This window comes from Mesoplodon mirus (assembly GCF_964341445.2).
Source record: "Mesoplodon mirus genome assembly, chromosome: 16".
Classification (NCBI taxonomy): domain Eukaryota; kingdom Metazoa; phylum Chordata; class Mammalia; order Artiodactyla; family Ziphiidae; genus Mesoplodon; species Mesoplodon mirus.
Window position 1 is genome coordinate 46109 of NC_138992.1, and position 14940 is coordinate 61048.

The 14940-nt window shown below is 43.7% G+C and overlaps 1 protein-coding gene across 1 annotated transcript in view; it reads right to left on the reverse strand.

The window, feature by feature from the left end:
- Positions 1–1841: 1841 nt before the first annotated feature.
- Positions 1842–14940, reverse strand: part of LOC309791919 (UPF0488 protein C8orf33 homolog) — a 107475-nt gene continuing 94376 nt past the window's right edge. Inside the window, exon 7 of the mRNA XM_082601115.1 lies at positions 1842–2112. Within this exon, the coding sequence (XP_082457241.1) occupies positions 1938–2112 (175 nt within the window). The 3' untranslated portion in view covers positions 1842–1937. The remainder of the gene's footprint in view (positions 2113–14940) is intronic.

Genomic DNA, 14940 nt, shown 5'->3' on the forward strand with positions numbered 1-14940 from the left:
CAGTAGAAACGGTGAGATTTTAGTCTTGCAATTTTTCACATGACTTCAAAAAATATGTTAAAAAATAAATTCAGTAAAGTTGCAAAATATGCACTCAATATACACAAATCAGTTTCGTTTCTATACACTAATAATGAACCACCATTAAGAAAACAATCCCATTTACAATTCCATCCAAAAGAACGAACTATTTAGCAATAAATTTAACCAAGGACACGAAAGACCTATACTCAGAAAACTATAAAGCACTGGTAAAGAAACTGAAGGCACAATAGGAAACAATATTCCATGCTCATGCGTCAGAAAAATTACTATTATTAAAATGTTTGGGAGAGGGGGAAGGTGGCGGAAGAGTACGACACGCAGATCACCTTCCTCTCCACAGGTACATCAGAAATACAGCTACACGTGGAACCACCCCTACAGAACACCTACTGAACGCTGGCAGAAGACCTCAGACCTCCCAAAAGGCAAGAAACTCCCCACGGGGCTTCCCTGGTGGCGCAGTGGTTCAGAGTCCGCCTGCCGATGCAGGGGGCACGGGTTCGTGCCCTGGGCCGGGAAGATCCCACATGCCGCGGAGCGGCTAGGCCCGTGAGCCATGGCCGCTGAGCCTGCGCGTCCGGAGCCTGTGCTCCGCAACGGGAGAGGCCACAACAGTGAGAGGCCCGTGTACCGAAAAAAAAGAAAAAAGAAAAAGAAAGAAAAGAAACTCCCCACGTACCTGGGTAGGGCAAAAGAAAACAGAATAAACAGAGACAAAAGGATAGGGCCGGGACCTGCACCAGTGGGAGGGAGCCGTGAAGGAGAAACGGTTTCCACACACTAGGAGCCCCTTCGCGGGCGGAGACTGCGGGTGGCGGAGGGGAAAAGCTTCGGAGCCGCGGAGGAGAGCGCAGCCACAGGGGTACGGAGGGCAAAGCAGAGAGATTCCCGCACAGGGGACCGGTGCCGACCGCCACCCACCAGCCCGAGAGGCTTGTCTCCTCACCGACCGGGGCGGGCGGGGCTGGGAGCTGAGGCTCGGGCTTCAGTCAGAGCGCGCTGGCGGCGTGAACACAGCCTGAAGGGAGTTAGTGCACCACGGCCGGCCGGGAGGGAGTCCGGGGAAAAGTCTGGAGCTGCCGAAGAGGCAGGAGACTTTTCCTTCCCTCTTTGTTTCCTGGTGCGTGAGGAGAGGGGATTCAGAGCGCCGCTGAAAGGAGCTCCAGAGACGGGCGCGAGGCGCGGCTGAAAGCGCGGACCCCAGAGACGGGCGTGGGACGCTGGGGCTGCTGCTGCCGCCACCAAGAAGCCCGTGTGCGAGCGCAGGTCACTCTCCACACCTCCCCTCCCGGGAGCCTGTGCTGCCTGCCACCGCCACGGTCCCCGGCTCCACAGACAACGTCCTCAGGAGAACGCACGGGCGCGCCTCGTGCTGACGCAACGTCACGCCGGCCTCCGCCGACGCACGCTCGCCCCGCCTCCGTGCCCCTCCCTCCCCCGCGGCCTGAGGGAGCCAGAGCGCCCGAATCAGCGGCTCCTTTAACCCCGTCCTGTCTGAGCGAAGAACAGACGTCCTCCGGCGACCTACACGCAGAGGCGGGGCCGAATCCAAAGCTGAGCCCCGGGAGCTGTGCGAACAAAGAAGAGAACGGGGACTCTCTCCCAGCAGCCTCAGAAGCAGCGGATTAAAGCTCCGCAATCAACTTGATGTACCCTGCGTCTGTGGAATACCTGAATAGACAACGAATCATCCCAAATTGAGGAGGTGGACTTTGAGAGCAAGATTTATGATTGTTTTCCCCTTTCCCTCTTTTTGTGAGTGTGTACGTGTATGCTTCTGTGTGAGATTTTGTCTGTGTACCTTTGCTTTCACCATTTGTCCTAGGGTTCTATCCGCCTGTTTTTTTGGGGTTTTGTTTTTCTTACTTAAAAAATTTTTTCTTAATAACTCTTTATTTTAATAACTTTATTTTATTTGACCTTACTTTATTTTCTTTTATTCTTTCTTTCTTTCTTTCTTTCTTTCTTTCTTTCTTTCTTTCTTTCTTTCTACTTTTTCTCCCTTTTATTCTGAGCCGTGTGGATGAAAGGCTCTTGGCGCTGCAGCCAGGAGTCAGTGCTGTGCCTCTGAGGTGGGAGAGCCAACTTCAGGACACGGGTCCAAAAGAGACCTCCGAGCTCCACGTAATATCCAACGGCGAAAATCTCCCAGAGATCTCCATCTCAACACCAACACCCAGCTTATCTCAATGACCAGCAAGCTACAGTGCTGGACTCCCTATGCCAAACAACTAGCAAGACAGGAACACAACCCCACCCATTAGCAGAGAGGCTGCCTAAAATCATAATAAGTCCAAGACACCCCAAAACACACCACCAGACGTGGACCTGCCCACCAGAAAGACAAGATCCAGCCTCATCCACCAGAACACAGGCACCCTCCACAAGGAAGCCTACACAACCCACTGAACCAACTTTAGCCACTGGGGACAGACACCAAAAACGACGGGAACTACGAACCTGCAGCCTGCAAAAAGGAGACCCCCAAACACAGTAAGAGAAGCAAAATGAGAAGACAGAAAAACACACAGCAGATGAAGGAGCAAGATGAAAACCCACCAGACCTAACAAATGAAGAGGAAATAGGCAGTCTCCCTGAAAAAGAATTCAGAATAATGATAGTAAAGATGATCCAAAATCTTGGAAATAGAATAGAGAAAATGCAAGAAACATTTAACAAGGACCTAGAAGAACTAAAGATGAAACAAGCAATGATGAACACCACAATAAATGAAATTAAAAATACTCTAGAAGGGATCAATAGCAGAATAACTGAGGCAGAAGAACGGATAAGTGACCTGGAAGATAAAATAGTGGAAATAACTACTGCAGAGCAGAATAGAGAAAAAAGAATGAAAAGAACTGAGGACAGTCTCAGAGACCTCTGGGACAACATTAAACGCACCAACATTTGAATTATAGGGGTTCCAGAAGAAGAAGAGAAAAGGAAAGGGACTGAGAAAATATTTGAAGAGATTATAGTTGAAAACTTCCCTAATATGGGAAAGGAAATAGTTCATCAAGTCCAGGAAGCACAGAGAGTACCATACTGGATAAATCCAAGGAGAAACATGCCAAGACACATATTAATCAAACTGTCAAAAATTAAATGCAAAGAAAACATATTAAAAGCAGCAAGGGAAAAACAACAAATAACACACAAGGGAATCCCCATAAGGTTAACAGCTGATCTTTCAGCAGAAACTCTGCAAGCCAGAAGGGACTGGCAGGACATATTTAAAGTGATGAAGGAGAACAACCTACAGCCAAGATTACTCTACCCAGCAAGGATCTCATTCAGATTGGATGGAGAAATTAAAACCTTCACAGACAAGCAAAAGCTGAGAGAGTTCAGCACCACCAAACCAGCTTTACAACAAATGCTAAAGGATCTTCTCTAGGCAAGAAACACAAGAGAAGGAAAAGACCTATAATAACAGACCCACGCACATATGGTCACCTTATCTTTGATAAAGTGGCAGGAATGTACAGTGGAGAAAGGACAGCCTCTTCAATAAGTGGTGCTGGGAAAACTGGACAGGTACGTGTAAAAGTAGGAGATTAGATCACTCCCTAACACCATACACAAAAATAAGCTCAAAATGGACTAAAGACCTAAAGGTAAGGCCAGACACTATCAAACTCTTAGGGGGAAAACATAGGCAGAACACTCTATGACATAAATCACGTCAAGATCCTTTCTGACCCACCGCCTAGAGAAATGGAAATAAAAACAAAAACAAACAAATGGGACCTAATGAAACTTCAAAGCTTTTGCACAGCAAAGGAAACCATAAACAAAATGAAAAGACAACCCTCAGAATGGGAGAAAATATTTGCAAATGAAGCAACTGACAAAGGATTAATCTCCAAAATTTACAAGCAGCTCATGCAGCACAATAACCAAAAAAACAAACAACCCAATCCAAAAATGGGCAGAAGACCTAAATAGACATTTCTCCAAAGAAGATATACAGACTGCCAACAAACACACGAAAGAATGCTCAACATCATTAATGATTAGAGAAATGCAAGTCAAAACTAGAATGAGATATCACCTCACACCAGTCAGAATGGCCATCATCAAAAAATCTAGACACAGTAAATGCTGCAGAGGATGTGGAGAAAAGGGAACACTCTTGCACTGCTGGTGGAAATGTGAATTGGCACAGCCACTATGGCGAACAGTATGGAGGTTCCTTAAAAAACTACAAATAGAACTACCATATGACCCAGCAATCCAACTACTGGGCATATACCCTGAGAAAACCATAATTCAAAAAGAGTCATGTACCAAAATGTTCACTGCAGCTCTATTTACAATAGCCCGGAGATGGAATCAACCTAAGTGTCCATTCATCAGATGAATGGATAAAGAAGATGTGGCTCATATATACAATGGAATATTACTCAGCCACAAAAAGAAATGAAATTGAGCTATTTGTAATGAGGTGGATGGAGCTAGAGTCTGTCATACAGAGTGAAGTCAGTCAGAAAGAGAAAGACACATACCGTATGCTGACACATATATATGGAATTTAAGGGAAAAAAATGTCATGAAGAACCTAGGGTTAAGACAGGAATAAAGACACAGACCTACTAGAGAATGGACTTGAGGATATGGGGAGGGGGAAGGGTAAGCTGTGACAAAGTGAGAGAGTGGCTTGGACATATATACACTACCAAACATAAAATAGATAGCTAGTGGGAAGCAGCCGCGTAGCACAGGGAGATCAGCTTGGTGCTTTGTGACCACCTAGAGGGGTGGGATAGGGAGGGTGGGAGGGAGGGAGACGCAACAGGGAAGAGATATGGGGACATATGTATATGTATAACTGATTCACTTTGTTATAAAGCAGAAACTAACACACCATTGTAAAGCAATTATACTCCAATAAAGTTGTAAAAAAATGTTTATTCTACCTAAAGCCATCAACAACCAGTGCCTGGAAAACTAGACACCGGACTCCAAAGAACGACAGTGGTCACCATCTACACTGCATATAAAGCTAACTAAAAGCACACAGTATTCCACATTAAACTCTTTCTCTCCTGAGTCCCCTGAAGATGCACCCCACCCAGCCAGCAGTCAGTTGCACAGGAAGATTCTCCACGCTTGCTCATTTTTTCCTCTTGCAGAGTCTCCTCACCAGTGGCTCCTGAGAAAACCCAGCTCCTGTCAGTGTGGACAATGCCTCATGTTCCAGAAACCTAAGCCCTGACAGGAGACAAAGCTCCCGTCTGCTTGTCACAGAGCAAAGTCTGTGGGCAGGGTGCACCTGTGCCCCCAGGGTCAGACAGGTTGGTTTGGTGCCCCCTGTGGGACGTGAGAAAAGTGCCGGGAGTGCCGCACTCACAAACCCAGAGGCCTCATCCGGAAGGCAGTTCTGCTGTATATACTAAGTTTGGAAATCCAAACTGAAATGGAGCCAAGTGTCTCACTGTATCTTCTCTAAAATTGGTTAAGGAGCAATTAATTACAAACCATATGTAATGAAATGAATGTAGACACAAACATTACAACTTAAACCAAAATTCACTCAAAATTGCCCATAGACAAATTTAAATCACCAAACTATAAAAATCCTAGACAAAAAAAGATAATCTACATGACTTTGGGTCTGGTGACCTTATTCAGAAAACAGGAAGACAAACCACAAACTGCAAGAAACTATTTCCAAAACACATATCTGTTAAAGGATTTGTACTCAAATTATGCCAACAGCGCCATTAAAATTTAGTAAAGATTGAAACACACACCTAGCCCAGGAAGATAAACAGGCAGTAAATAAGCATACAAGAATATACTGAAGATGCTGGTGGAATGCATGTACAACCAACTTTGGAAGACAGTTTGGCAGTTTTTTCCAAATCTAAAAAGTCTCACCTTAGGATCCAAGAAGTGTACCTCTTGTATTTAGACAACTGCTTTGAAAAACTGTGTTCAAACCAAAACTAGCATCAAGTAATGCACAGCAGCTCTATTCATAATGGCTAGAAACTTAAGATATCAGGATGTCCTTCTGTAGATGAATTCATAAGCGAATTAGGGCACATACATGTCAAGGGGAGCAGAATACACCACCCCAAAATATGCCCATTTGACAAAAGGATTATTTTGGACTGATTAATTTAAGAAACAGCAGACCCAGGAGAATCTTTCAAAACCAAGTAGATGGCTTCCCTGGTGGCACAGTGGTTGAGAGTCTGCCTGCCGATGCAGGGGACACGGGTTCGTGCCCTAGTGTGGGAAGATCCCACATGCCGCGGAGTGGTTGGGCCCATGAGCCATGACCGCTGAGCCTGCACGTCCAGAGCCTGTGCTCCGCAACGGGAGAGGCCACAACAGTGAGAGGCCCGCATACCGCAAAAAAATAAATAAATAAATAAAGTAGAAAATGCCCTTTTAGGAGGTAAATTTCCATTTATTAAGGATATCTCCATTTGTAAGGGTATGTCCCTCTTTGAACCAGGAATTGAAAGATGACTAAATATCAAGAAAAGTTTGTTAGGACTTCCCTGCTGGTCCAGGGGTTAAGACTCCACAATCCCAATGCAGGGGACCAGGGTTCAATCCCTGGTCAGGGAACTAGATCCCACATGCTGCAATTAAGGGCCTGCATGCCGCCACTAAAGATTACACAGGCTGCAACTAAGACCCAGTGCAGCCAAATAAATAAATGTTTTTAAAAAAAAAAACAAAGCTTGTCAATGAAATAGGCCTAGATGTAAATCTGTGTAACAACCATACCCTTGTTTACTGGGCTTTGACTAATAACATCCCTTAAATGGCTTCCTCCATTCCCTAACATCTTTCTTTTGTTCTCAGCAGGAGATAGCATTTAAGGTAATGGCTTGGGCCATTTCAGGGAGTGACTCAGTTTTCCTGGGTATCTTTCAAGTATACAGGAGGTACGCATGGTATATATTAAACTTCTGATTGTTTTCTCCAGTTCGTCTCTTTTTCATTACAAGGGAGATCTCAATAAAGAACATAGAAGTGTAGAGGGAAAATTATTTTTCCTCTCATATACATGCAGTGCAATAGTATTCAGAGATATAAAGGAATGGATCATCAACCCATGCAAATATATATAGATAGATATAGATGCAACTAACACGTACATTGCTAAGTGAAAGAATCCAGTCTGAAATGCTACACACTGTATGACCTCATTTATATGACATTCTAGAAAAGGTAAAACTGACACTGGTAAACAGTTTAAGGAATATGTGGTAGAAATAGTCCATATGATACTTTAGTGGTGAATACCTGTCACTATGCATTTGTCTACACCCACAGATTTTTACAACACAACAAGTAATTTACAATCTATTCAAACTTAGCTACTTAGGATATGGGAGTGTCAAAGCCTGGAATACAGAATGTAACAAAGAATCTAACTGTTTCAGAAATGTATGGAAAAACTCACTGTTGGTAGTGGGACAAATGGGCTGACCTAAGTTAACTTTGGAAATGTACAGAATCTGTAGGCCAAAGACAAAATGGGCCATACATACACAGTGGACTCTAAGTTCTTTCCCATGAGGGGTAGTAACTAACAGTACTGAAACTACTATATCAGTAATCGAATGGAACAAGCACTGAATTTAATAAATGACAAATGGTGGAAGCCAGGTTTCTTACCACTGGAGTGGGATGTTACAGTCAAACAAAGGGAAAAGGTTACGATATCCATGTCATAACAGATCTGGTTGGAGACATCGGTATAAACTATCTTTAGCCTACACATAGTTCCACATGGATATCTTTATAATTATGTGTATATGCATAGGCTGGGATACATGCATGTATTTCTATGTACTGTCAGCTGAGCATATTTAGCTCCCACATGTAAGTTTTTAATACCATTCTCTAATAAAAGGAACAAGGGCTCTTTGAAGAAAGGGCTGATGCTAGGACTGAGACAGTAAATATATGAAGCAGCGTAATCTTAAAATATCAGAAAGTAAAGAAGTACCCAAAATTTTAAAAACCCACAAAAGGAAAATTATGTAAAATGAAAACAGGAGCAAATGGAAAAAGCTCTCAACAGCCAAAGCAAGAATGAACTAAGCAGTCTAATAATGTAGTGCTGGATTATAAACAAAAGTTTACAGTAATCATTCACGTGTCCAAACTGGTAAAAATAAATTACATAGTTTTCGATGAATGGTGTTAAATAGAAATCTCCTATGCACAAAGCTTCTAAACAATTCATATAGACACTCAGCTGTAACACCTCTCTCCTCAAGTGTGGCTTCTGCATTATGACTTCCTCCTAAATAAGACACACAGGATGGACATGGGAAAAAAATTAACCTGTGGGAAAACTTGACAAACACTACTTCAGCTAGGTGACCAAAGTTAAGAATATAAGTGAGAAGTTTCCTTAAGAGCCTGTCCTCTTGATATATAGTGAAGAGGAAGCACTTCACCTCTGTGATCTGCTTTTTCAAAGCCAAGTCTAACCACGACAAAAACACCAAGCAAATCCCAGTGCCCGGCAGTCTATAAAATACCTGACCAGTCCTCCTCCACACTGTCAAGGTCATGGAAACAAGGAGAGTCTGAGCAACTGTCAGAGCCCAGAAGATACTAAACAGACATGATGACCCCATGTCCTTTGAGACCCTGGAACAAGGAAAGGTATAACAAAGGGAACGTGAATAGGGACTTCAGTTAATAGTAAAGTATCAGTATTTGTTCATTATTTGTCATGATTCTGTAGAAAATTAGACAGGAAAAAGTAAACGTCAAATAAGAGAAACCTACTGTAACAAACTGGAAACCTAGAGGAAAAGGGGGATTTCTTTGTAAAAACACATTACCAAAATGGTCCCTAAGTTAAGGAAAACACAAAAAGGCCAATTAATCACTGAGGAACCTCTTCCTCTACTGGTTATCCTATCACTCTTCCAGGGTTTCCCTCTCCTGGGACAGGGAAGGAGCAGGGACAGAGATGTCTGGCAGCTCCCCTAGTATATGACCCCACCCAGTGTCTTCACCTCCCCCAGCCACGCCTACCCAGTGAGGACACCTGAGGAAGGATCAGGGATTATTGACTCAGATGTATCAACCAGGACTTTTTCTTTTCCCAGCGACTGGACACACTTACGGAAGTAAAATAAATTAGTATTTATTGTAAGGGTAGAAATACATTAATACTTGCAAGTGACAAGTTGAAGAATGGGTTTGGACCTGGCAGGTCCAGCGGCTCACACTGTCTCAGTGTGATCTTGCTTCTCTCCAAACCTTTGTCCCGCTCAGTGCCTTTGGGGGACCCCATTCACAGGCACAGGCTCTCTCACTGCCCTTGGGCCAACAGCAGTTCTAGGCTGACAACCACTCACCATCCATTTTCCGAGAAAGAGTTTCTCCTTTTCTTGGATTCCAAAAAGTCATGGTTTTAAATGCCTTTGATCTGGCTTGGGTTGCATTCTCATCCTTGACCCAACACCAGAAGATGGAAAATGGGACTGGCTAGATGTGGGTTGTAAACCCTTCTTCGAGCTGGGTGGAACATGGGGTCATCCTTCTGCAACTGTTTGGACTGGAAGCAGGTGAGATGTAATTCCCAAAGGAAAACTGAGGCACTTGGGCCTGAGAACAGATGTTCGCTGGGAGAAAGCAACAGATTCTAAGTCAATGACAGCTCACTGCACAGCACAGAATCTGACACAAAAGGAAGAAAGGGGTTCACTTAGGGTCAGGGGCTGCAGCTATGTATCCAGTGCTCTTACTGTCCCTCCCAAGACTGCAAGAAGTTCTTTCACTTGCTGAAAAGTCAGGATCATTGGTGGTGGTAAACTCAAGTCTCTTTCCTTGGGCATCAGGTCCTCACATCTCAGAGGCTGGCCCAGAACAGCCCATGTGCCCTCAGAAGACCCACAGACCTCATTCCTGCCCCTGAGATGTGGGATCCCGTGAGTTATGCCATCTCCCTGGCCATATTAACTACCCATCCCTGAAAAACAATACTGCTCCTTTTCCAGTTTCTTCTCTCTCCTTTTCTAAGGGAAGAAACCAAATGCTAGGGTGGTAAGGAAACTCTTGTGCAATGAAGTAATGGGAGGCTCAAGAATTATTCTATGCCATGGAACCCATAATTGGCAGGCTTCCAGAGGCCACACGGATGCATATGGCTCTCCAAGACAATGGCAGTGTCAGTGTAAACCTCCCACTGGGCGGTCCAGGTGCTTCCATATCTTTGATTCTTAATGAATATGCATGTCAAAAGTTTCTAACGACTGAAAGGACAAAGGATTGCAGGGCCATGGTCTACTGTATGGGTGTTGTGTCAGGGACACACTCCAATGTTCAGAGGATTATTACTTCTCTTGGCAGCCTATGAGGCTGTGAGCGGGAGGCCTTTTTCTCAGCCACATGCATGTTAGTAGTTGAAACTTCTCAAAGAAATGTCTACACTGCCCAGGTAGCTCTTGAATTGCCCAGCATCATGGTCAGCTCCGTAACTGTACATGAGGGCCTGACAATGCCCAGGCTGGACTGAGCTAGAGGACCACAGATGCCTGCCTGGATAGTCAGAGGTCAAAGGCTGTCCTGCCTGAGACTTGATCATCTATTCATGCCCACTCAGATGGAACAAAGGATGCCTCCAGGGCCAGGAGGGCCCCACCAGCCCTTAAGAAGGCAGCATCTGGGGGCTGGCAGGTCACTGCCCCCAGTCCTGTATAAATCCACACGTGTCTGCTGAGTGCCCTCCTGTCTTGGCTGTGCTGGAACCTGGGGCTGCCCAGACAGAGTAGGGCCAGCATCACCCTTCCCAGGTAGGAGGGCAGAAGGAAATCATGCATGACTTCTGACACCCTCCCCAATCCTTGACAGAGGTTGAGTTGGATAAGAAACAGTCCGAGACAAGAACAGACATTTCATTCTTCTCTCAGAGCCCAGGACTGGGGGAAAGGATGCCAGAAAACCAGTTATTGACCTCAGCTCCCTGACTCCTGTTTGACCCTGGGCAAGTCCTATCCATTCTGGAGGCTTCAGAGAGAAAGAGAGGGGAGGGCAATGAGGGCCAATTGTGCTTAAACCTAACTCTAACCTTTACCCTAAGAACCCTAACCTCTAACCGTAACCCCCTAACAACCCTAGCCCCAGACCCCTAGACCCTTGCCCCGACCCCTAAACTCTAACCCCCGACCCTTTAGCCACAGCCCTCTACCAGGATGCTCCAACAATGACCCCTAACCCTAAACCGTGACCCCTGAACCCTCACACTGACTCAAACCTAGGCCTAAAGCCTGGCCTAGTGGGTACCGAGGGATGACTGTATGAACTCTCAAATAAACCAAGGAATTAAATCTTCCTGACCATGAATTTAGCAATGGTTTCTTAGATTTGACAGTAAAGCATAAGAAATGAAAGAAAAAAATAGATAAATTGGATTTCCTCAAAATTACAAACCTTTGTGCATCAAAAGAGGCTATCCAGAAAGGAAGAAGACAGCCCACAGAATGGAAGACAATATTGGCACATTCTATATCTGATAAGACTCTTTACCTAGAATATACCCAGGACTTTTCCAACTCATCAACACAAAGACAACAACATTTTTGAAACAGACAAATGGCTGCATGGACTGCTCTCCAGGCAAGACATACAAATGGTCAACAAGGACATGGAAAGATGTCAAACGTCAGTAGTCATGATGAAAATGCAAATGAAAGCCACAGTGTGATGCCCCTTCACACACACTAGAATAAAAATAAACTTTAAAATCAATTTTAAAATATATAAATAAAAATAACAAATGGCAGCAATGCAGAGAAATTGGAACCCTTAAAAGTTACTTGTGGAGATGCACAATGGTGCAGTCTATGAGTACAAACCTTTACCATTTACTTAAAAATATAAAATATAATTACCATGTGGTTCAACAACTCCACTCTTAGATATATACCAAAAAAATGGAAAACAGGCATTCAAACAAAAACTTGTACACCAATTATTCATAGCAGCACTGTTCACAATAGCCCAGGGTAGAAAAGATTTAAATGTCCATCAGCAGGTAAATGGATAAGCAAAATAAGGTAGATTCATAAGCTACATTATTCTGTCATATAAAGGAATAAAGTAAAATTATACAGCCGCTGTGGAAAACTGTATGGTGGCTCCTAAAAAACATGGATGTGATCCCTTGATTCCACTCCAGGGTGTACACCCAGAATATTAGAAAGCAAGGGCTGGAACAGACATTTGTACCCCATATTCATAGCAACGTTATTCACAATAGCCAAAAGGTGGAAGCAACACAACACATCCTTCAACAGATGAATGGATAAGTACAGTGTAGTATATACACAATGGAATATGATTCAACCTTTAAAACTAAGGTAATTCTCACACATGCTACAATGTGGATGAACCTTGAAGTCATTATGTTAAGTGAAACCAGCCAGACACAAAAAGGACAAATGTTCTATGATTCCACTAGTATGAGGTATCCAGATAACTCAAACTCAAAGACAAAGTAGAATAAGGTTGCCAGGGGTTGAGATGAGTTCGTGTTTAATGGTTACGGTTTCACATGGGGAAAATAAAGCTCTGGAGATGGATGGTGAGGATATATTTGCAACAATGTGAATGTAGTTAATGCCACAGAAGTGTGTACTTACAAATGGTTTAAATGGGGCTTTCCCCATGGCACAGTGGTTAAGAATCTGCCTGCCAATGCAGGGGACACGAGTTCAAGCGCTGGTCCTGGAAGATCCCACATGCTGCAGAGCAACTAAGCCCGTGAGCCACAGCTACTGAGCCCTCGTGCCACAACTACTGAAACCTGTGCGCCTAGAGCCCGTGCTCCGTAACAAGAGAAGCCACCGCAATGAGAAGCCTGCACACAGCAACGAAGAGTAGCCCCGCTCGCCGCAACTAGAGAAAGCCTGCGTGCAGCAACAAAGACCCGACACAGCCAAAAAATAGAAAATAAAATAAAATAATTTTTTAAAAAGTTTTTAAAGAATGATTTAAATGGTAAATGTTATGTGTTTTTAATCACAATGGAAAAAATGAATGAAATAATGATCAATGTTACAATGTGGATAAACACTGAAAACATCCTAAGTGAAAGAAGCCATACAGAAAAACCACCCAGATCATGCTCATCTTGTACACTTTAAACCCAGCAAGGTTTTTTAAGTGAGGAAAAACCCCAGTGATGGTTCCAAGAAAAGAAAACTGGATTCGAATAGAAAAATACATTTCCACAAAGCTGGGGCAGCTGGTGAAAGTTGAAGCAGGTCTGTAGATAGGATTATAATGTGGAAACCATAATTATTCCTCATTTGGGGGTTATGTGCTCGTTCCCTGGGAGAGTGGCCCTCCCACTCTCACAGGGTAAAACAAACTGGAGTATTTTGTGAATGTGGAAAACTTTATACTGCTATTTAAAGTTTTTTATACACTTGAAATTTACTAGAAAATAAAGTACTTATCAAAACAGCCATGTCATACCATGCCAGAAATACAGACAGAGCTATAGGGACTTGCCTGGGGGCGCGGTGGTTAAGAATCCAACTGCCAATGCAGAGGACATGGGTTCGAGCCCTGGTCCAGAAAGATAACACATGCTGCGGAGCAACTAAGCCCATGCACCACAACTACTGAGCCTGTGCTCTAGAGCCCGTGAGCCACTACTACTGAAGCCCGAAGCCTAGAGCCCATGCTCTGCAAGAAGAGAAGCCACTGAAATGAGAAGCCCATGCACTTCAACGAAGAGTAGCCCCAACTTGTTGCAACTACAGAAAGCCCACGTGCAATAACAAAGACCCAACACAGGCCAAAAAACTTAATTAATTAAAAACAATAGAGCTCCAGAGCACACAGCACTTCCACTCCCGGGTGTACATCTCAGGAGAACCATAAATCCATAGGACACAGGCACTTCAACTGTTAGTGCAGCCCTTTTGCAGGAGCCTCGACTTAGAAACAATATAAATGTCCTTGGAAGGAAAAAATGGATAAAGAAGATATGGTACTTATGTACAATGGAATATTACTCAGCCATGAGATCTATGAAATAAGGCCAGTTGCAGCAACTCAGGTGAACTTAGGTACAATCATTCTAAGTGACATAAGTCAGACACAAAAAGACACTTAGCATAAGATATCACTTATAGGTGGAATCTAAAAATGGCTACACATGAACTAAATTACAAAAGAGAGTCACACATTTAGAAAACAAACTTAAGGCTGCTAAAGGGGAAAGGTGGGGTGGGGTGAGGCATAAACCAGAGGGTTGAAATGAGCACAGATAGGGTTCCAAAGACCAAATAGGTAATTGACAAGACCTACTCTACAGCTCAAAAAACTAGACTGGGCACACTCTAGTCACCATAAAAGAATATATACGACTGGTAAGAATCTGAAAAAGAATTTATGGATGTCTCTCTGTAAGTGAATCAAGTGGATGTGCAGCAGCAAGAAAGACAGCATTGAAAATCAGCTATACCCCATTATAAAAATAAATTACAAAAAAAAAAAAAAACAAGGAGAAACTGTTACAAAATTCGTTCAGGGGCTGTGATGAAACCTGCATTGACCCCATCTAGATCTACAGTGAAACGGGACAAGAGCAGAGGGCTCCATCTCTGTCTTTACGTTTACAGTCTAATGCGAGCTCAAGTCATTTTACCTCTGTTCATACACTGCTGATTATTTTCAACAAATCACAAAGATAGCTGTGTTTTATATTTACTATTTGGTGCTTGAGCTGGAGTAGCAGGCAGCGCCTTGAGGATATTAATCCTGGCTGAGCTATGCTAACCTGGAGCGCTGCTTGGAGATGCCCAAGTCTTTAACGTAGTCATAACAGTCCCTGAACTTGTAATAATTCTCTTTGTAGTTGTACCCATTACACTGCAGGGTGCAGA